This window comes from Falco rusticolus, chromosome 4, assembly GCF_015220075.1.
Source record: "Falco rusticolus isolate bFalRus1 chromosome 4, bFalRus1.pri, whole genome shotgun sequence".
Classification (NCBI taxonomy): Eukaryota; Metazoa; Chordata; class Aves; order Falconiformes; family Falconidae; genus Falco; species Falco rusticolus.
The window spans coordinates 1,071,841-1,095,632 of NC_051190.1; the positions used below are offsets into that span (position 1 = coordinate 1,071,841).

Here is a 23,792-nt window from a genome sequence, read left to right on the forward strand (position 1 = left end):
GGCACCTTTAGAAGCTAGTTGGACTTCCGAGAATATGGTGGTAGTGTTTATGTGTTGGTTTTCTTTTTTTTTTCTTTTTTTTTTTTAAGTCATTGTTCTTTTAAACCAGCTAGCTGGTGACTTGTCTTTCTAAGAAATACAAAGAAAGTTAGTGATCAGTATTTCGTATATGGTAACCAGCAAATGCTAATTGCACATATTTGCTAACAGAATTAGTATATCTGAAGTAGAAACAAGTGGTTTTTGGGGGAGGGGAAAAAAGTTAGGGGTTTGAAAAAGTATATATTGCTTTCAGCCATGCAGATATAAAACTTCTCAGGAATTGTTGCTTTGAAAAATACCTCAAAGTGTAGAAAATAGGTGTTTAGAAATTCTTGAAGGTCACTCATACCATTGACTCAATTTTATGTCTGAAGTGGAATAGCAGAATGTCAGTTTAGTCCTGCAACTGAGACTGATTCAGTGCTGTTGTAATCTTGGAGCAGTTGTGGTAATTTAAATCTTGTTCTTGCTCAGTGGTAATGCTGGATTTGGGGTCAGTCTGACACCTCCAAAAATCTTGTGGCATTTTGAGTATAACTAAAACTCACTTGGAGGGGAGAAGGAAAAAAAAAAGAAAGTATTGCATCACTTTAAGAACAGCATTTTCAGCATGCTCTAAAATGTGCGAATAGGAGCAGTGATTTGAAGCACTCTGTGGTGGCCTGTCAGCTTGTCCCAAAGCTGCTCTTTTACAGGTGTGTCTGCAAGTTTGAATGCAGAAAGAAGAAAGGAAGTATGAACTAACTTAGCTATTTGTGGCAGTTGATTAATTAAACATCAGAATAGACATAAAAGCTGGTATGCACCTGTCTGGAGGAAGTATTGATTCTGTGCTCAGAAGTGCTGAATAACTTCATGACTGAAGATACTATTCAAGGATGCAGAAATCTTAAGGGGAAGACTTTTAGTTAGTTGCCTTAAAATGAGACCGAAGGGATCTGTTAGATGCTGTCAGTGTGGCTTACAGTATAAACATGGAGTCATGGAGTACAGCATTCAAACCTTGTGAACTGTGCCCTCTACCACTGTCCTAAATCCTAGGAGGCTTTGAGCTGTGAAGTGCTGTTACCATTAGCTTCTTGAACACGTATTTGAAAAGGAGGAGAGTTGATGAGATGAACTAGCTTCTTCCTGATACGACTTGGGTGTGACTGTCCTCCTCTTCTGCATGTGCACACTTACTGGTACTAGTAGAAGCCTTAGTAGATGCAATACACTGGCACAAACCACTTTCTCCTGCTATAACTGAAAGTTCTAGCCAAGAATTAAGCATATTAACAGAAGCTCTCTTCTGCCAGTGTAATTCGTTCTATGCTGGTGAACTTTTGCTAGCAGATAAGCAGAAAATCAAAGTTGGAAAAGCTCAATATACCCACATGCTTTCTTGTGTTACAAGGACGTTGAAACTTAGGCTGAACATGAGGACTTTGGTCGAGGCCTGACATGCAAAACAACATGCTTTAGCACCTCTCGTAAGGCGCCGTTACATAAAAACTTATAAAAGCAATTAAAGAAGTTTGGTAGTGATTTGTCAGATTACAGGCAGATAACTTTACTCTGGCATTCTCTGTGGAAAGCTAGCCTCATCTAATTAACAAAGAACTAGAGCTATACAAGGGCAGAACTGATTACCAGGAAGTGCAGAACCCTTCCATTGCTTAGCCAGGATGGCTGATCAGGTACAAAGATTTTGTAGGGCAAACATGGTATGGGAAAAAACTGAAACATGGTGGAGGTAGCATAATCTTGACTTATACTTTCTTCCTGTGATGATGAACATTATTACCTAAATTTTTTGCTTGTGAAGAAAGCTTTTCTAGCCCATCAGAACCATGGAAACGATGTTTTAGAGACGATAGTTCATCAAAGATTTTCTGCGGTCTCTGAGAAACTTAAGTCTTATCTAGGGTATTGGTATCAATTAAGTGGGGATTGTTATATTTGGAGTTGTTGAATCCAAAATAAATATGTTATTAAAGTGTATTGATTTCATGTGAATTGCTCTAGCTGTTTGTTGCATGTGAAGGCTAATACAACAACCAACGAACCAATGAAACCCCAAACCAAACAAAATCCATGAACCTGACAAAGCCTGGAAAGGGATTTTGAAGTAGAGGTGCTCACACATCCTGCTGAATCAACTTGGAAAACGGGATGTTACTCAAAAGGTAATTGATTGAGGAGGGCTGGTAGTAGGATTTACTTAAAATTAGTGAAGCAAATTCTAAACTAAAAAAACCCAAACAACAACTAAACTAAAAAAACCCTAACCAGTTGCATAACTGGTTAGTACCAGTGCTCTGGAAGATCAAAAAATTGTAATTAAAGCTCTTGTATCACACATATACTTACGTAGGGGATTTGTGTGATAATTGTATTCCCATGCTGCCTCCATGATAATCAATGAGGGTGTTGTTGAAAAGTGAATCTTGCTCAACAGATACAGTTTCATGTATGGTCAGTGAGTCAAAACCTAGATTTAAAACAGTAGATGTGGAAAACAGAATATGAATGGAGAATTTTTCAGGGATTTATAGTAGATCCGGGTCTATTTTTATCAGTGGCCTGGAAGAAAGCATGAAACTAGAGCTGATCAAATTTGTGGATTATGTAAAGGTTGCACTGAGTGGTGAAGCATGAAAAGGAATGGCAGCTGTACAGCATCCTCTGAATTGTTTGGGTAACTGGGTCTAATATGTCCAAATATGTTTTATAGAGCTGGAGCACAAAGTTATGCATGTTGTGGAAAAGGCTAGAGGCTGTACGTTTAGAATAAAGAATTGTGCTTCCAGAAACCAGTGACCTTGGAAGGGATGGCAGGACCAGAGCAGATATACAGCAGTATGTGAGTCCTCAGAGTAACACTGTAGACATAAGGGCTACTAAAGTAAGCTAATTACTTTTTTTAATACTAACATATGTCCATAATAGCAGGAAACACTGAATAAGGACTGAGAGGTGAAATCAGATGGGAAATATTTTGGTCAGGTTTAATGTTAGTGTTTTTAAAGAGATGTTCCAAAGCAACAAAGGTGGTGTAGCATTTGGTGTTGCTTGGGTGATTAAGTCACACATTATAAAACTTTTTCTTAAAGTGCTCGATTGGTTTAGCTTATCGCAGAGTATTTTAGAAATTTCTCAATTTTCTTTGGGCAAAATAGGCTGTGTACCAAAGGGCTCTTTAATTTAGTGGAAAAAGAGATGATAGCAGCCGGTGTCTGGAAGTTAAAAAGATTATTTCAAGTTGGAAAAAAGGCACAGATTGTTAACAATGAATGTGACTAACCACTGAAGGCATTAGGAAGATGCTTGTAACTCTTAAGGGAAATTAGGATGTCTCTATCTCCTGAAGTCATCAGGTCAGGATGAAATGTAATTTGAAAGACATGTGTGAGGAGTATTTGCACATGTACGCTGTACAGGTACTTGATACTGTATGATTGTACATGCCACCATGGAAGTACAGGAGTATTTGCACATGCCGAACAGATCTTGCCTAGCCGTGTTCAGATAAGGTCTCTCTTCTTGCCCCAACTGGGGTTAGTCAAATGATCTGATTATGATAGTTGTTCTTTATAGCACTCCTTTAAATCATTAATATATGGTCTCTCAAGGGAATAAATGTGCTCGTATGAACCACGTACTTAAATGAAATCAAATGTTTGTGTTCTGTTTTCTCTCTCTTTTTTTTTTTTTTTTTTGAGGCACTGCCATTTTTGGTGATGGGGAAAGGAGGGGGCTGTATAGGGACGGACAGGGATGGCTGTTTCATTTCCTGAAAAAACTGAAACTGGAATATCCGCCACAGTCTTTTTCCTCAAAAATCTGATAACGTGCTCTTTAAGAGTTCTACTCAGCAGTAGTGAGAGGTAAACTTTCTATTGTCAGTGTTGGGGGCTAAGTCATTACATTCTGTAAAAATTACTTTTTCATTGGGGGAAGAAATTGCATGTGCTCATGGTGGCAGAGGTAGTTTTGCATGTGGATGCAGAAGGATGCAGTGTCTCATGTTTTTCTGCTGGTATGAAATCAGTGTGCTTCTTGTCCAACAAAAGGGATGGCTTCTGTTTCATCGTATCTGTCAAAGTGGTGAAGGACGTAGAGAGGAAGATAAAAAGCTGCGAGTCCTCTCCTGCCTTGGCCATTACAGAGGTGATTGATTGCTTGTGGGTTCTGAGTCGCCTTCAGGACAGTTGGTTTGGGATGTTTTCCTAAACCCTTCTGGGACCGTGATGGGAGCTAGTCCAGCTGTGACAGCAGCTTACTCCTGGTAGGCACCTTTCCAGACATCTTGATCTTTTCCCCCTTCACAGGACAAGTGCAGGCCCAGTCATGTGGTGGAGGAAGGGCGGTGAGAAATACAGCCTGCAGGAGCCAGGTGCTTTGCTGTGGCAGATAGCCTTTTCCCCAGGTGCTCCCTCGACTTCCATAGGAAGTGGGTGCGTACACCAAACAGCTCTTCTGCAGAAAAGGTGTTTCCAGCAAGCATCAGACTTAATACATATGTTCAGTAGCTCTGGTTTTGGGGGAGAGCTGGTGCTATAGCAAATGACTTTATCACTGAAAGGGACAGTCCTGCTGGAAGAAGTCACCTCCTCAGAGCATTTTCCAGCCAAGTGCTACCTTTCCCCCTCTATTGCTTATATTATTATTTCATCAAGGCAGGCAAGGTCTTGTATTCTTTTCTTTGTGCTCTTGGGCTGTCCTGTACAGGAAGACTTAGAGATAAAATCCTTTTGTTGAGGAAAGCTGTTTATAGTTTAATCTTTAAATTTCCTTGCTTCTTGGAGGGGTGTGTCTCTCCTGTATCTCTTGCTTTTGTTTGTGTTATCTTGTCTGACCCATTTTGCTGACAAAAAGAAGGCAGTGAAGAAAGACAGAAAGGGTTATTGTAAGTGAACAGTTTCTTTACTTGCAGTCTTACAATGCCTTTTTTTTTTTAAACTGATCTTCTGACTTCTCTTTACAGTTGCTTCTCCTCTAGGAGTGTTTTAAGTTAGAATGTACTTCCCCATGTGTGCATTTTTCTCCTTGACTGTGGCTGTTGTAGGCAGTTGCATCACTGAAGGACTGGTGTGGTCTTGCATCTGGCCCAGGGTCTCATGCCTCCACACAGGCTTTGGGGAGTTAATACAGCTTGTGTAGACCCTGAGATTTTGGTGATTGGCAAGAGCAAGGCAGCAATGATGAGTTACAGTTGTAGTCTAGACGTTTTTGACTGCATGTCACTCTGGAGTGTCAGCCTCCACTGCAGACAAGACTTTGGAGGACACAAAGCTGAAACTGGAGTCTCCTTTCTTTTTTTTTTTTTTTTCTTTTTTAAATTTCTTCCTCTGAAATGTGATCATTGGGATCTAGAATAGTTCTAAAAGTAATGCTGTTTCTATTTCTAAATCTGTTGCTGGTCTCTTTCAGTTCTTAAGTACTTTGGAACATAATTTTCCTTCAAATACACTGTCATGTATTTTTAATGGAATTCTCTAGTTTTTTCAAGTCTCGCAGCTTTAACTACAACTGCTGTTATTATTGTAGAAAAATTGCACCACAGAAACTGGAGAAGAGTGAGAGATGAAAATGAAGAAGCTGCAATTTAGCTAACATTTTTTCCTGATTTCTTTGGGGAAACTCCAAATGGGTATATAAAAAAAAAAAAAACGCAGAAGTTTTAATGCAGGCGTTCTTTCTAGATTTCCAGAAATAATTAATCTTCCTTTTAAACTTCAACTTGTATTTTTTTTTTAATTTAATTAAAAAATCCTCGCCTTTACCTTATAGAAAATGAATTTGAAAGTTGAAATTGCTGATGTCTCTTCCTTGAATAAAAATAATATTGCTATCTCACCTTCATTTTTTACTGTCTTTAGGTTTCAGGTTAAGTAGGTTGTATTTGTTAGATGGTAGCCAAAAGAAACTCAAGCCTACCCTTGAATGGGCTTTTTGAACCCTTAGAGATTCTAGTTTTTGTTTTCTTCATGGGTGGCTTTTTGATTTGTGTTTGCTGTCATAGAAAATAAATAAATAATAAAAAAAGATGGGGCAGAGGGGAAGCAAATAATTTTTGGCTGTTCCCGTGTGAAATCCTGTCAGGTTTATGCTTCTGTTCTTCATGAGTATTATCAGCTAACTCCAACTCTCTCATTAGTTATGGCAGGGAAGACTGAGGGGGAACAGAGTGAATTGTCCAGCAGTCTGGATGAAATTTTGGGGGATGAGGATCGTAGAACTCGGGATATAAGGATTTCAGGTTTTTCTACTTTGTTTCATCTTACTGTGCTGGAACTCCTCCTACATCCTGTACCAGACAGGTGTCTTTCTCATGTTTGCTGAGGGGACCTGTCCTCACCTACACCTTTGCTTGTCCGTGACGTTATTTAGTATTAGATTGTAAAAGGTGCAAGGGTTACTTGTGGCCTGGGTCAGAAAATGCAGACGAAGAGTAGCAATTACGTGAGTGGCAACTTCATTCCTAGTAGGATAAAGGACGAGAGAAGGCTTTTAGGACTTCATGGCAAAGCTGGGTCTGTCTCTTTGAGCAGTTTGGATGAATTTGAAGTCTTAAGTGAAACAAGCCCAGAGCAAGCAGGGAATGTGCATGAGAGGCTGTGTATACCAGTATGTATTTACGGCCAGAACTCCACAGTGGCCCTTGGTTACGTAGGTTGGGTTGGGGGCCCCTGCTCTTGTGGGTAGGTTAGTCCTGAAGTGGAGAGAGCAGTGCATGTCAGCAACTGTGCTTTTTAAGCAGGCAGCGAAGTGTAGTGTAGATTGGGAGCAAAGAAGAGGTTTCTGAGATCAAGAATAAAATAAAATATTGATTCCCTGAAGATTTTGGGGAACGGTCTGTGTTCTAGGGCAGCCCAGGAATATCTACTTATCTCAGACATAGGAAGACAAAACATGAAAACAGCAAAAGGTACACACAGCAAGTGATTTTCTTTTTATTCAGGTACTAAAAATTGTCCCTTGATCTCAGGCAAGGGCATCATGGCCAAAGCAAATTCCCCTTCGGGAGGTTAAAGAAATGACCCATTTGTTCTCATGGTGCAGATTGCATCACTTCCCTTTGTTACCACGTAAAGGTGTTCCTTTCACAAGTCCTGTTTGAGTGCATTTAGGAGAGGAGGACCTGCCCTGACCTGGAGAAATTTCTGTCAGTGCTAGCTACCAGTTTCTCTGGGTCAGGGCAGCTTATCTTCCCACTCCCCAGAACAGAGCCTTATCCTTTCTTTGCCCCTGTCATGCTGGTATCCCCCAGCATGTAATTACAAGGACCTGTTCACAGAGGCTATCGTTAAATATGTTAAATGTTAAGGACTTACATGAGTTTATCAGTATTTTGAACTCTGGGCAGTTTAAAAGTGTTTTCTGTGAGAAGAGAGATGTGCGCAGCAAAGGTGCCCAACTGCATAATATAAAATTTATGATACATTTGCCTTTTGAGTGGCAATTGCATTTATTTTTTCAATTAAAAAACCCAACAAAATGAACTTCAGGAACAGATAGCCCTCCACACAAACCACATAGTGATGCCATGACTATTTAAAGAAAGAGACAATTGAAAGGATTAAGTATGAGAATGTTCATGTCTCACCTCAGATGTATGCACCATACTTTTGATTGAAGCTAAGGAAGCTTTGTCACAAGGACCGTCTTGCTTTCTGAGATCAAAATGCTGTCTGTCCCCTGTACTGGAGCAGCATTCTGGCTGCTGAGACCATGTCCCTGTGGACAGTGGTGCCAGCTTGGTCAGACCATACCCAGGACTGCATGTTCCCACTCTCTGACTGTTTTTTCCTTTGTTCCTCCACAGCTGTTCATGCAGCTTTGTAGTAAATTACATTTGGGAACTGAATTTTGCTTCCAGGTTGTTTTTCAGCTGGATGAGCTTGCTGTCCAGCCGTGCAGGTAGCTGTGCTGGTACACTGTGGGAGTGGTGTACTGGTGGGAAAGCAGCTGCTTGTGGGGTCTGTCTGAGGTCTGAGAAGCTGCAATCAGCAAGAGAGAAAAATGGGTAATTTAATCAAGGCCAAATGTTTATTACCCTTCTGGTGCCTATGAAATCTAAAAGCTGTCTGTCAATGTCAGGGCATGTCACTGTCTCTCTAATTGGGGGAATTAGCATCAGGTTTTGGTTGCCATCTCCCGCTTATCACTCTCTTTTTTATTTGGTCTTTGCATTTATTATTTGCATTGCTGGCTGCTCAAAGGGAAAGAAACAGCATTCGTAGTGTGATGTAACTGTCCAGAGCTTTGCATTACTTTTGCAGCATCCCCACTTAATATTTGTGTGAAAAAGGCGTCGGGCTGTGGCTTCTCCTTTCCAGTAGTGCAAGAGTTGTATATTCCTTCCTTAAAAAAAGTGCCAGGGTTATGGGGTGCACCTTGACAACTAAACACAAGCTTCTGGGCTTAGGAAATAAGAAAAGTCAGATTGTTTTTGCAGGGGATGTTGGGGTGTGGGAGATAGCAGGAACAGAGAATAAGAATATTTTCTTAAATCAAGAAGTTGCAGGAGAGGTGGCATCGGTTGGGTTTTAAGTTTCTTGTCTGTAGGTGTCAACAAATTGGGGGAAACAGGACCAAAAAATAAACCTTACAAATTCAGTGTCTTTCAATACTTAGTGTATGAAAGGTACCACAAGCTCAAAATGGGGTAAAGCAGTTGCCTTGAAAACTGCATGGCAAGTTGACTGTTGCATAGAATAGAGAAGATTTGGGGTTGAAGAAGTTAACTGCTTTTGAGATGAGATATTTGGGGAAAAGCTGTTACCCCAGCAGAGATTTTTTTTCTGATTTTTTTTCCCTCAATCCTGGGATGTGGTTGAGTTATCTCTGGAGGACAATTTCCTGGGGAAGCTGGTTTGGTTTTTTTTTGGGGGGTGGGGGTGGAACTCTTAACTCTTGACAATGTGCAGTAAGATTTAACCTAGCTAGCATTTTTAAGTTTCTGTCTACTGCAACTTCACATCCTGTTTGCCAAGGAATGTGAGTAGCTGAAGTCTTTATTATGTGATCTGAATTTGTTTATTCTATAATGTCAATACTTAACTACTTGAGAGAAATAAGACCCAGATAATGAGTAGAGAACACTGAGGAAATGGGTGATCTGCTTAGTCATGCAGACTCTGTAAGAAAATGTTTTTTTCCTGACTGTCTTAAAAAAAAAAAATTGTTTAGAAGTGCCTTTTTCTTTCTCCTATACTTACCATAGCTCTCGTGAAAAACAAGAGAGGAGATCTTATATTTCAACTAAATTGATACTTCTGGTCAGTTAAATGCTTATTTTAAACAGCATGAGAACAGAGTTGTTAGCTGCTGCTGCTAGTATGGAACCCTTTTGTGTGTGGAGGAAAAAAATTGTATATACACACACACTTTTGTTGTGATGAGAAGGTGCATCCTCTAGAAAGTCTTTAACTTTTATCATTTGCCCCTTTCATTCCTAACAGAGAGAGAACTATGAATGAAGTTGAGTGACATTTTACAGCATTGCCAGTAAATCTGCTCTGGAAGTGCCATATAACTAGTTTTCTCTGTTAAAGAATACTTAATTGTACTTAAGAATTCCGATCAAAAGAAGAGTTATAGTTATTACTCAACTTTCTGAGTTCAGCCCAAATCAATAATGATCAAGAATTCCTACAATTAGATAAATGGATAGTTTCAGTAAAATGATTTGGTTAATCTTGATTCAAGACTAGTAATTCCATAATCCAACTAGTAATTCAAGAGAAGGGGAGGAAAAATAGAGATGGGACAAGAAATTCTGTTCCTGTTACATTTTGGGAGGTAGCAGCTGGGTGTAGGGATGTTGACTTCTTAGAGCATATGGTCCCCTTCACTTGGGATGGAAATGAGTTAGCAGGACGCTGGAAGAACTGGCTTGCCTGCAGTTCCTTCTGTATTTGCTTGCTGGGTATGGCTGCCAGTCAAGCAGCATTTGCAAATGCTAAATGAGCTTTGATAGAAAAAGTGGTCACTTGGGCAACGTAGTTGACTGTAACTTGCACTTAACTCTGAGAGGAAGAATACCTTAAAGGTTATTGTTTTTTGAAGATCACAGCTGAATGCTCTTTATTCTGCTTCTGAATCTTGGACATGTGATGTTTGGATTCTGCATGGGTATGAGTATCTGTACAGTATTGTCTGTTCAGTAAGAACAAGTACTACAAAAGACATTTCTAGCATTTATGGAAGTGAATTTGCACGTTTGGGAGATAATGACATTTTTATTCTTAAGAGTTGTGTCTAGTAGCCAGCAGCTACTCCTGTAGATGGCTGTTGTGGTGCTTATTCACCATACAGTGCTTTTTAATAATTTGCTAATATGTCCCTTTCAATTGCACCTTCCTGTTACTGCACTGGATATGTCTGTGCCCATTTGTAATGGTAGTTAACGTCCTGTTTAACGTACACTAGGACTGGAAGCTTGGGTGTGTTTACCAAAAGGGTACAATGACCTGCAGGATATATTACCTTTCTGTTAATATTTGCATATCTCCTTAGCCAGACTTGCATTTTGCTGCTTTTAAAGCTTTTTTGAAAGTAAGCCTAAGTATGTAGAGTCATATACTCCCAATTTTGTAAGCTAAAAATGTAGTGTGTATATCATGAGATCATAGCTCAGTTTCTTTTCAGAAATAATACTTCATATCTCTAATCAGAGTGGCTTTTGTGTATGCAGATGGTCCCCCAAACGGCATGTTGGATTGTTTGTACTGTTTGGTGAGGGGCAGTAAGCTGCATTCTTCTCCCTTGCAGGCCTGTCCAAACCATTGGGAGGTTTTGAGCCAGCAAAATGCAACCGAAGTGGTGCTTCTTACTAAGGATAAAACCACAGGAGGCTATTTCATCCAGTTGCTCTCCATGTGAGCTGCCTATAGTGTCAGTCTTAAGTGTTATCAAAACAAGTGTGTTTGAGATAGATAAGGATCAGGGTGTTTTATTTTGACTTGTTTACTGGGAAAGGCAAAGATCAACAGGTTTTGGTGACTTTGTTCTCAAAACCAACAGAAAAGGGGCCTTACAAGTAGCATTTAATGTAGGTTTTTCCGGCACTGTGCAAGTAGAATGTTCTGTTGGAGGGAATGACTCTGAAAGAAACCTATGTTTCTGACAGTTTTTAATCCTTTAATGGATTTTTAATCTACAATGGAATCCAATAAAAATTAGTTTAATGTCTGATTGCTTGACAGACTGGTGCAACTAGGGTCTAACATGCTAATTGTCATCCTCATACCATGTGAGTTCAAAACAGTTTATTTCCATTTCTTCCTACTTCAGGATTTTTTGGTTTTCTTCTTTCTTTTTCCAATTAGGTTTCTTTGGTGAGCTGTAGGTGGCATAAGTAATACTGTCTTGTCGCTAGTGTAATTAACATTGCTAGAGGTGGGTAAGGGAATAAAGAGGAACAAACCCATGTTGAATTCTTCCTTTTTCTAAAAACTGCATAAAGCAGAACCTCAGGTTTTATGTCCATTTCTGAAGAGGAGGAAAGAAGAGGCATTGAAACCACTCCCAGACATCTGCAGCTTTTTGTAGTGAAATGCAGACCCATGCCCAAAGGAAGAGTTTGAAGTTCTGTTTGCTTTGTGATCTGTTGATGAGTGTGCAATGTGACTCGCACCTGTCTCATAGGGGACGTTGGGTTGCCCTGGACCACTGCTGATGGGAAAGCTTGTTTCCTGAGCAGAGAACAATCAAAGGTGGTGAATCATTCCTCTGTAATGAAGTCTGCTTCTCTGGGAGGCAAAAAAAAGAGGAGTGTGTGGATGGGGCGATACTGAGAAAACAGGATAGATCAATTAGGCCTTTCAGCCTTGGGAAAACATGCAATTTTCATCATTCTGAAAGATAAAAGCATTGTTTATGAGCTATATCAGTCCGCTTCTGTGGGAGGTAAACCATAATGTTAGCGTATCTCAGTGACCAAAGCCATAGCTTGTCTTCATGGGGTGACAGTGGCTGATCTTTACTTGAGAGGGGATTAGCTCTTTGCCTTTTCGCTCCTCCCTGTTCCACTGCTTCTGTTTATGTAATTTATTCTTGATTTATTACATAACTTCTTCTCTGGCACCTGTGTGTAACAAGAGCTTAAACTCCTAGAGGGATCTTTCAGTTATCCGGATCTTCCTTGCTTGTGGGAATTGGCTCGTGTCATGACATAGTTTGGGTACTCACAAAGAGAAGGCTTGGCATACCTCTCCTGTGAGCTGACTTTTAAAATCTATCCTTTGGAATGTGAGAATGGTTATCATTAATGCAGGGTAGGCAAGTTTGCCCTAAATTAATCTCCAGTGTAAAATGTATTGAATATAATTTGGAGTCCTGATATGCTATGCCCTACTATCGAGTCTTCCCCATCATTTGAAATCTTTTTTCGGAATTTTAGTCCTCTCACAGGTACTGCTTGTTGTTCTATAGCTATAGCACTGTGAGCAAAACCTGTAAAGGCGCACTTGAAAGTGGCTTTTATGTTGAAATGCTGCTTGCTTTGAAAGTAGAAATGGTGATCAGGGAAGGGAAGTTTCCTTTTCTTAACATTTTCTGTAGCAGGGAAGGCAAGTGCCATTTATACAGAAGCTGCCAGAGCTAAAAACATCGATGGAGATTCTGTGAAGTAAGAGACAAAATTTTTGTTCATTTGTGATGGTGTTAATCCAGATGAATATCAGTAATTATGGGAAGCAAAACCAATCACATGCTTCTTACCTCAGCCTGAACTTTTTTACAAAACAAAACACTCTTCTAGATAGGGTTGTTCACTGGTGAGGAAGTTTTGAGTATTTCAAAGGAAAGAGTTGATTTATAGGAAGTCAATTTCTACTTTATTATGATTGTAAAAATTGCTTTTAAAAGCAGTGCAACATTGTTTAGGAAAATATATATGTAATGTAGGACGTTTGAACTTCAAGGTTTTGGCAGTGGGAGGGCTACAGCGGTGGCTTCTGTGAGAAGTTGCTAGAAGGTTCTTCCCCCATGTCCAATGGAGCCAATGCCAGCTGGCTCTGAGTCGGACCCGCTGCTAGCCGAGGCTGAGCCAGTCGGTGATGGTGGTAGTGCTGCTGGGATAACATATTTGAGAAGGGGGGGGCAGAAGTATCTGCGCAGCAATTGTATGGAGCAGAGGAGCAGAGTGAGCACCTGAGAGAGCAACAGCTTTGCAGACACCAAGGTCTGTGAAGAAGGAGGGGGAGGAGGTGCTCCAGGCTCTGGGGCAGAGACTCCCCTTGCAGCCCATGGTGAAGGCCGTGGTGAGGCGGGCTGTCCCCCTCAGCCCGCGGAGGTTAACAGTGCAGCCGTTACCCACCTGGTGCCCATGCAGGACCCCACGCTGGAGCAGGTGGGTGCCTGGAGGAGGCTGTGACCCCGTGGGCAGCCTGCGCTGAAGCAGGTTCGCTGGCAGAACTTGTGACCCCATGGAGAATCCACGCTGGAGCAGTCTGTTCCCGAAGGACTGCACCCCGTGGAAGGGACCCACACTGGAGCAGTTCATGAAGAACTGCAGCCCGTGGGAAGGACTCCTATTGCAGGAGGTCATGGAGAACTGTCTCCCGTGGGAGGGACCCCGTGCTGGAGCAGGGGATGAGTGAGCAAGAAGGAGCGGCAGAAACTTGTGATAACCGACCGCAGCCCCCATTCCTCGTTCCTCTGTGCTGCTCGTGGGGAGGAGGTAGAGAAATCACGAGTGAAGTTGAGCCTGGGAAGAAGGGAGGGGTGCGGGGAAGGTGTTTTTAAGTTTTGGTTTTCAGTTCTTACTATCCTACTCCGATTTGAGTTGTAATAAACTGATTTCCTCGAGTTGAGTCTGTTTTGCCCCTCTCCTTATCTGGACCCATGAGCCTTTTGCTGTGTGTTCTCTGCCCTGTCTGGTCGAGGAGGGGAGTGATAGAGCGGCTTTGGTGGGCACCTGGTGTCCAGGCAGGGTCAACCCCCCCCACACACGCATACACACACACAGAAATTGTTTGCCCATTTCTGCTGGCTTTGTCCAGAGGTAAAGAGCTTGTCAGTGCCTTCTGAAGTCCATGTAAGTGAGTGCTGACATCTTATGAAGAATATTCAGAGTTTTTTCTTTAAGGGCTGTAAAATGTTGACACTATTGGCAGTAGGGTGTACCTGCATCCTTTCTGAAATGCAGGGGAGAAAGGGCCCTGTGGCAGGAGGTTCCTGCAGAGTGGATGGATGATGCCGGTGTGTGCTGCTGCCACCAGTCCAGGTTGTGTAATCACTGCAGATGCTGCCATTGACTCGCACTAGCTCTTTTTGTTGGGGATCGAAGTGGGAGCCAGGCCTTATATAATGTGCATTGTCACAGTCTCTGTTCCAGCACTGTCATGTCAGCAGAGGGGAAGGATTAGCTCTCCCTTTTTTTTCTTTATGGGTTGGGTTTTAGTTTGTTTTTTTCCCTTCTTCTACCCTTTCTTGCAGCAGCTTTTGTTGTTTTTGTTGTCAGGGAACAACCAGTTTCAGGCTGTTTTTAGTATTGTGGTGCCTTTTAGGAAAGAGGTTGTTAGTCTAGAGAGAATAAAAGAGCAGGTCCTGCAACTCTCTCGAAACTGATCTATGGAAGTAGTTTTTAAAGCACTCTTAATTTTTTTTCTCTCAATTCCTGCTCCCCACAAATCACAGTGGGCTCCTTAATACTTGGGTGAGTAAAGAGTAGATGCCTTGTGCCTATGTTTATGTGGGGTGGGGAGAAGGGTCGCCCAGGGCAAGCGGATGCTCTCCAATTTTTGATTTTACAGGCTTCTGCTTTTCTGTTTAATACTCCTGTAGTAAACACATCACTTAGAGAGGGGATCAATGCCACTTAGCTGCATTGCGATTTGAACAGGAGGAAATGAAGGAGAAGAACTGTTTTCTTCCTTCCCAGCTAGCAGTGTGTGGCCACCAGTTATCTATGAGTCACAGCTAAAAAACTATTGCTCGAGTTTTAACAGTCTCAGACTGCAAAGGAAGAAGGGATTTAAATCACCAAGTAATCAATTAAGGATGGCTTTAAATGCAATTTGTGGGGGTTATCACTGGGGGAAATAAGTTCCTGTTGATCTTTCAGTAAACGTTTGCTTTGTTAAAAACATATAGGGGATCTGCTACATTAATACTGGACAGTAACACTGTTGACTTTTTCGAGAAATATTTATCCTTTTAAATGATTCCCCTCTCCCCCACCATTTTTTACATGACAATGTAAAATAGAGATGTTAATGTTACATAATGCAAATTAGAGAAATTCTAATGTTTGTTAGAATCAAAATATCCAAACCTACTGATCTCAGGTTTATTTCTTACCAGATTTTTAAATGGGACAGAAAAATACTCGTTGTTTTGCAATAACATTGCAAGTTATTACTTGCAAACTGTTAAAAGATTTTTTTTTTTTTATTGTACAGAGCCATTTAAGCTCATGACTTTAGTGATCCACCTGTATGCTTTGTAATGATTTTCCTTTAGTTACTGAAGGCTGCCTACAAGGTACCAGAACTGTGCTAGCAGCGGACTAGCAGTAAGATGAGATTTCTCCCAAGGAGCCAGCGGTTACCTTCGCACACGTTCAATTTGAAGTGTTTGTGTGTGAGCCGAGTGAGTAAGAGGAATCTTACAGCCCTCACCAATGAATAGTTTTGCTGCCAAACAAAAAAGATAAAGGAAATTATTATTGCCATAAAACATGACTGTATAGCAGAAACTGAAGAGCATTATCCAGCACTTTGAAATACCTGGTTTTATTAAACCATCTGTGCAGATCCTCCTGCGATTTGCCAGCATGCTTGATCCTGTTTCTGTGGCCAGGCACCACAATGACCAGTGTGAAGTCTTGGTTACAAAACAGGCTTTAAGGGGCAGATCTTGATTAGTCCCAGATATTGGGCTTGGCTGGAGGTTGGGGAGGTGATGGAATCCTCTTTACTATTCAGCACCATAGTGGCATTAGTGTTAAACCCGCCCTTTCCGAAGGGATTTGTATGGGATGAGTGTGTACTCGGGAATGAGCATGTCCTGTGCCTAAACCACTTGTGTTGTAGCAGGCAAAAAGCTTCTGTAAAGCCCCTTTGGCTTCTGTGGCTTCTTGGAGGTACAGGGGAATCCTGCTCCTCCTTGCTGAGGTAGGGAAGGACTCCAGTATGCCCTGTCCTTCCATTTTACTTGTTTGTACTTATAATAATTAACTAAGTAATAGTTTAGGTTTTGTGGTGCTGACGAGTCCTCTGAGGAAAGTGGTGGTGTACAGAAATGGGCAAAGTCACCAGCCTCCATGATAGTTTCACTAATAGTTCGGTTCACGGTGAGCATGATCCTGCAGTGCAAAACTGTCACTTAAAAGGGAGAAAGTTCACTTTTGCATTTCTGTCTCAGCTTCCTACAGAAGAAGAAATGGTGATTTAAAACCTTTGCAGAGTGAAAGAAAAACGTGAGGACAATGGAAATGTGTCAAAATTTGCAAGCCCTTTAAGTACCCTTGTCCAGAACTAGGCCCCCTCTCTGTGCAGGCTGAGGAGGAGGTAGCCATCACCACACAGCAGGCAGTTATTATCAGAAATGTTCTGTCTTAAAAAAGCAAAGCCCAAAAACTTCAGAACTATGTTTATTTTTACGGAAAGACAGGACATAATACACGAGAGAGGCTGTCTTGGATGTTAATTTGATGCGCAGCCGATTGCAGGGTTTAACTTCCTGGGTAGGATAAACATGACAGCTCTTCTCTGAGTAAACCAAAGGAATTTTTCCAAATGTTTTCAAACAATACCCCACCTCATCTTCTCAGCGGCCTCGCCATGTGTTCAGCTGAGCGCTGTGCTGAACCTGTGTGTAGGTTTGGTTTGCATCTGGTGGTGCTGGTCACCCCCTCTGGGCACAGCGTTGCGGCGGGGCAGGAGGCTGGCACCTTGCTCTGATGGGGACAGCTGGGAAGCCCAGGCAGACGGTAACTTGCATTAGCTGAGGGTAATCTGTTCGTCTCTCGCCAAGTGCGCTTCCCACAGCGGGGAAGTGTTGACCGTGCCGCTCCTGTGCGAAGGCGAGGGACAGGGCAGGCTGGACGAGCCCAGCCAGGAGGCAGCAGCGGCAGCTACAGCGTGGCCCGGTTGTGTAATTCCCCTGGGTGGAAGGCGCCGAACTGGGTCAGAGCGGTGTGAGAAACGAGGGCACTTGACGGCTGCGTAACGCGCACCTGCCTGTCAGGCCGTGTCCCTGCTGCATCTCGGGGTGCCGGACCAGGGCTGAGCGGTGGAGAGTGGCTGTGGAGCTGCCGAAGCCGAGGAGGAGGGTGGGAAGGAGGAAGGCAGACAGCACCGTGACAATAGGCACAGAGGAGTTAACCGTCTTTGTTTCACCCAGCTTCTGCAAGATTTAATTAAGTCTTTTTGAAAGCTTCTGTATAATTCTCCTGCATATGGCTGCGGCTGCTGAACGGGTGTCAAGAGCTAGCTTATGAAGAACATGTACTTACTGCTAAACAAAAATAAAGCTTAGATTAGAGCCCTTTTGTACTCTAGTCTGAGAGATAGCTGCTCTCTACTGGGTTGGATTTTATTTATAGAAATACAAAGACCCGTATCCTTTCCTTTAAACAATTTCCAGAAAGTGTTTTGTGGTGTAGTTTTGTTTTGTTGTTTTTTTTTTAAGGTTCTGTAACGAATGATGAAACATGAGAGATGACACACAGGAGGATACTGATGGGAGAAACTGTATCATGTGTCATTCTTTGACCTGGAGCATTTAGTGGCATGACAGCACTTCTGCTTTTCCCATTTGTAGATGATAATTAATTCCTGCCATTTTAATAGTGATTGTATTTCTTCTTTATTTTAATTGGTGTTTTGGGGGGTTGATGCTTAATTTGCTGGGATAGTAAAAACACAGAAAATTTTTAATATGCTTCTGTTGAAACGATTTCCAGCAGATAGCATGCGAGGTGCCTTATAGCGCAGTATGGACAACGTGGAAATAAATAAATACACTTGAAATCCCAGGGGACCAGCAGAGACCCCCCCCAAAGGTAACACTGCTGACCATCTCCTCTGTGGAGTATAAGGAAGCAGGTGCAGCTTGACAGTTACTGGTTTGAGTACAACCTGTAAAGAGTAAAACAATGTATGTTTTCGTAGGGCTGATCATCAGCTGGAAGGGAACATTGTTGCCATTTGAAAGCAAAAATAACCTGCTGTTTTCAAATACACACAGGCTTCAGCACAGCATTTGATAGGAAAAACTTGTGGTAATAGATTGCTCTGTGTCGGCAGTCCTTGGCAAGGCACAGACCTGGGAGGTGAGCGACGCGGGCGCTGTGGTGCGTGGGGGTCAGTGGGCTGCATGGCTCTGTGCCTGCCCACCAGCAGGCCACAGAAGCTGAATGAATCTCCTTGGCTTTTGTAAACTGGCACAGTTCCACTTGAGCTAATTTAGATTTTGGCCTTTTCTACCATCTGCTTGACTAAGCCAACTTACTTTGTGTGACATGTGTAGTAGTGCAGGGACTTCAGTTGTCCCTGCCTGGTGGTAAAGTGCTGCTGGGACCTGGTGGTGAAAGGTTTCCTATACCAATACCAGTATCTGCAGAGCTTGTTCTTCCCTTGTGTTTATTTTCCTTTCAGACACTCTTCAATGTTATTGAGGAGCTGAGAGGGGCAAAGCAGGAACTGATGACTTCAGCTGGAATAATTCAGCATACTTGACAGTTAGATTTTCAGTCCTGCTGCAAGGGTGTTGAGTTGTGTCTTTAACCTTCAAGTTCCTGAGCTCATCTAGTTACTGCTGAAGCACAGCTGAAAATGAAATATTTCTGTTTCTTCAAGTGTTTGTAGATATGTGTGCTGCCTTATCTGTTTAGAAGTTTGTTGGGGTTTTTTGTAAATAGCTGATTAATTCTCAAGCATCTTATAGTTTACACTGGAAATGTCTTGTAAGTAGGGGGCAGTGGAAAATGAGTGATGAGGAAACGTTTCCCTTGTCTGTCTTTGAAGCTTTCTGGGGAATATGTGGATAGCAATTCTTCTGAGGCTTGATTTTTTTGAACACATACTTTGCTTTATGTTCCTTGAGATCAAGACACCTCCTTTATTTTCCATTGTTGGTTGTGTTTCTTTTTCATCCATCTTAAACAGCTCCTTTGTGGTAATTAGTTGTGTATGGAAGAGGAGTACCCAGGAGTACCCATCACTGTCCATGACCTGAACAGATAAACTTGTGACTTTGTGATTGCCTTGGCCCTCTTTTTAGGCTTTATTGTTGTTTTGTACCATGATTTCTGCTGTGGTGCGCTGGAGCAGCGTAACAGAGGGGTTACACACAGCCAGCTCCGGTTCTTGTCCTTTAGAGGAAGGAAATGCAATTCTCCGATCCAGCCTTCCTTTGTGTTTAATTTTCTTCTTACCTTGCTTTAGAAAGGGATGTACAGCTTTTAAAAACTGGATCTTTGTAGTCTTCTGACCATACTGTTACAATGGTAAGGCTGTCTCTGTTCTGTTGGTTGGAACAGAGACTTCAGACAGGCTGTGACAAGCAGCTGGGTGACCTTTGCAGCAGGTACAGCCAAGTCAAGAGGGTGGTTCTGTCTGCGACCCACAGTGCCCATATTGCGATGCATATGGGATCAGGGTAACAGGTATCCATACGGGATTCTGACACTGATCCTTTTTTCTATGTTTCATGTTTGGATGGTAGTGTTCTGAAATTGTTCATGTAATTAATTTAGTTTTGCATCTTTGTATAATCAGACATTGATACAAGAATTCCTTCTGCTGTTTACATGTCAAGGATACCAAGAAAGAGGTGGGGTTTTGAGTGTTTAGTTAATATATTGGTTCTGATAGTGATTCTACAATGCTGGGCCTACATCATTATGAGACATTGCTTATGGCATCCGTTTTCTACACAGGATTTTGGGCACAGTCTGATATAATTATTATTTAAAAGACTGATGGCAGGTTTGTGTTTTTATGTGCAGTAATCCTGCTGTGATTTTGAGCCTTGAGGCTCAAAGGTTGGGATTTACTGGGCTCATTACGTACCTCTTTTATTTCCTCGCAGGGCTGCCTCACGGTAGAACATGAGCAGGTAATGCACGAGGAGCACCACTGGGAATCATGTCAGACGAGTCAATCTCAGGGAGTGATCCGGACCTGGACCCGGACTTGGAGCAGGAGGATATGGAAGAGGAGGAGGAGGAGGAAGATGAGGAGGAGGCGATGGAGGAGGACAATGATGGGGATGACGAGGAGGACTTACTTGATGAGAGTGGTAAGTGAACGGGGTTGTAAATCTGCATACATTTGTTATACAAAACTGGTGTTACTAATTTTGGTGAGTGGCACCTTGGTAGATTGCATAAGGGTTAGGATTTGTCCAGTGCTTGGAAGAGAGAAGTACTTATGTAGGTGTTTAGTTTAAATAGGGATTTAATGTAGGTTAAATTTGGACTCCTGACCAAAAAAAAATTTCCATCATGAAAACAAGCCACAAGCATAAATTGTAAGTAGGATAAAATTTCTAAAATAGCTACAGATACTGGGGAAGCGATTATATAAAGTAGTAAATAAATTAATTTAAAATTACTTGTATTATTAAATGGATCCAGTGAAATTAAATATATTTACATTACTCACCCATAGGTAGGTAAACAATTTAATGGATGCTGTTGGCAATTATTGCTCACCTACAATAATCATCTTTAACAACCGGAGAATGTTCTTTTCTGACAGCATACAAGTTGGGCTTCTTTTGGTTTGTTTGTTTTACAGTACGAAAGGAGGCAGTGCTGAGTAAGTTAGTTGTCACCTTCTATCCTCACCGAGTTACAGCTGACCCATGCTCCTCTTCAGTTAGGACGAGTATAGCTGTTTGTGGACTTGTGCTGTGTAGGTTATGTTTAAGCAAGATGAGGTAACAGTTCTGGTTCATAGCACAATCCTAGAAGTGTGTTTGTTGGTCCAGCAGAAGGGCTGATGTTCCAAGATGGGAGACGGGAATGCATTGCTCAGGTGGGAATTCCCCATGCTGTATTTGCCACCAGACCTCCTGTATCATAAAACTACAGCCCGAGCCTAAGGGAATGCTGCATTTGATTCCTTTAAAATTATGATTTTTTTTAATAATTTAAAAGGATGTGCAGGGTTTTGGATGCACCTACTTAAACCTACTGAGAATAGTCTTCCTTTCCTTGGCATAGAATGTGTTAAAGACAGATACTTCTCTTTTCTAGTTATGAAAGTATTGTTGGTTTCAAAGTATGTTGTTGCCCTCAAGTGTTTGGTTTGCTTTTTTTTTTATATTCTTTCAACCACGTGCTACCTGAAGATGCTTTTTGATTTTAAAAAGCTTATAAAATGTTTACACAAATGAATTTCATTCCACTGCTTTTATTCATGTGATGGCTTTTTCTATTGAGAAAGTAGGGAAACAGAAGTGTTAGGTAAGAAAAGGAGAATTCCCGGGAGGTAAGAGTTGTAGGGCCACAGGTTACTTTGTCTCAAAGAGACTGGTGGTGACCTTGTCACTTTGTTCATGGGAACCTGCACCCAGCAAGCAATAGGAAGCATGACGTTGTAGCCAAATTTTTATTAACAGAGAGGAGTGGCTGTATGTCATGTCCAAGCGGGTCATTCCCCTTGGTTATTTAATCATAGACCTGTGTTACTGTGGCTGAATATTCATAATTATTCTTAAGGATTATTCTTTCCAAAGCAAACAAAATTAATGTAGATGTATCAGGACATCGCTAACTGTTAACGACAGCTGTTTATCTTCCTTTTAAAACTACAAACATGCTTATGCTTTATAATTCTTTAGTGACTAATTTAAAAATAAATTTTAACAAATGTAGGAAATAATGAGGAACAGTAAAAAAACAATGTACACGGAACATAAAATGTTTTTATGGTTGTTCATTTGGTACAGGAAAAACTCTCTCATGTGCAATCTGAGAAAAGCTAGATCGCCTCTGAGGTTTCAGATCGTTTCAGCTTTAATTCTATCTGCCAGAATATCAAGATGCTTCTGTGCAATTATTGTGTTCTGTGGGGGTGTCCATTTTGCTTTTCCTGATATCTCTTCACAGCTACATACTGCCTCAGAAATTTCATTTGACACTTACTGACATTATTTGACTATTACCTTAGATCTAATATAAAAAAAACCCCAGTCCTCTGCTATTTGACCACTGAAATATAGCTAACTTCAGAATGAAGAGGATCATTTTAATTTTCCCATCTGATGTTTATAGTCCTGTCTCTTTGCTGATGACCCTTGTTCATAAAAATCATCTTGGGAACAGACAGTTATTTTTATTCACAAGAGGGAAGGAAGTGCTCTAATGTTTATACGATGAAGCTTTTTAAAAGCTTAATTTTAATGATTTCTGTTAAAACTCCCTGTTCCCAGCTGTGCTGTTCTCCTCCCCTCCTGGTATTGTGGTTGTTCTGTAGATGTTCCACTGGGGATCATGGGGGCACCCTTCCTTCGTGGATGGGCTCTTGCATATCTCTAGCACTACAAGACTTAGAAGATTACTAATCTTTCACAGTTCTTTCCTTGGAAGAGTGAGAGGCTGCATATATGTTTTCTCCATACTGATTGCTTGTTTTAAGTAACAGTGATAATAACTATAAAACTAAAATTTGTACTGCTTGCTTGCAGAATAGTGGCTTTGGTTTAGGAGCATAGGTTTTCAACATTTTGGTGGTGACTCAAATTACTTAAGAACCTTCCATGTTCATGTAATGTTGTCGGATGATATAGTCTCAGACTTGTGCAAAACATGTCACTGCTGTTTAACCTGGTTTTATCTCTTTGATGTATGTTGTGTGTGCAATTAATACCTGTGCTGGCTTCAGTTTCAGAATTTTCTTCAAGTTCTTTTTACATTCTGGTAATTAAGAGTGCTATCATCAGGTTTGGTGCAGTTTTTCTCATTTCTGCTCAAAGTTTTGTTTGAGTTTAGAGAGTCTAGAGTTTACTTGAGTTTGGACTTTTACGGTACAAACTTTCACTCTTGATGAAAGCAGTTCTTAAACCTTCTCCCTCTGTCTTCAAGGAAGAAAAAGAGTACAGAAGTCTAGTTTTCCAAATATATCTGAATAAGTGAGAGTTAATAACCATTTAGCTTATATCCTTTATATGTTTCTTAAGTGGGGGTCAGTTAATGAATCTTATCATGTGTAGGAGCTCTTATAGCTTTAGTCTTTTTTTCTAGAGCACTTCTTCCAGGACATACCTACCCTGACACGTATAACCCCTTCCCAGTGGCTGCCAGGCTGAACACCCATCCTTAGCAGCATGCTTCAGTCCTAGCTGGGGGCTTCCACTTTTCCAGCCTTGTCATCCCTGCCCGCTGCATCTGTTTTCTCATCACTTGTGGGAAGCAGCACTTGTTTTATCATGTTTGATTTTGTGATACCAGTGCATGACTGCTAAGAACTTTTTTGTTGACTCCCTAAATCCTTTTCACTAGAAATGTGATGTACTGATGACTGTAGAGATAAAGGGCTGTTTCAAGTCCTGCACTTTTTCTCTGATCCTGGTGGTTGCTCAGGGCTGTGTAGAACTCCATAGGAATAAAAGCTAATTTGAGCAAAGAGAACAAACCTCCAGTATGGATTTTACAGATAATTTCAAATGCAGGGACTGCTCATACCTCAGAGCTTTCCTGAGGAAAGCTGTTGAGTGTTTGAACAAATCCTGCTGTAGTGCTCTGGTTTTCCACTTTCTGAATGTCTTTGGATAATTCTGATTGAAGTCTCTGCAATTCATTC

At 41.4% G+C, this 23,792-nt stretch overlaps 1 protein-coding gene across 4 annotated transcripts in view; it reads left to right on the plus strand.

Moving 5' to 3' along the window:
- The window catches only part of RAD54L2 (RAD54 like 2), a 74,364-nt gene that overhangs the window by 4,151 nt on the left and 46,421 nt on the right, over positions 1-23,792 (plus strand). For all 4 annotated transcript variants that reach the window (XM_037383178.1, XM_037383181.1, XM_037383179.1 and 1 more), the window contains exon 2: positions 20,074-20,283. In XM_037383178.1, the coding sequence (XP_037239075.1) occupies positions 20,130-20,283 (154 nt within the window). In that variant the 5' untranslated portion in view covers positions 20,074-20,129. The remainder of the gene's footprint in view (positions 1-20,073; positions 20,284-23,792) is intronic.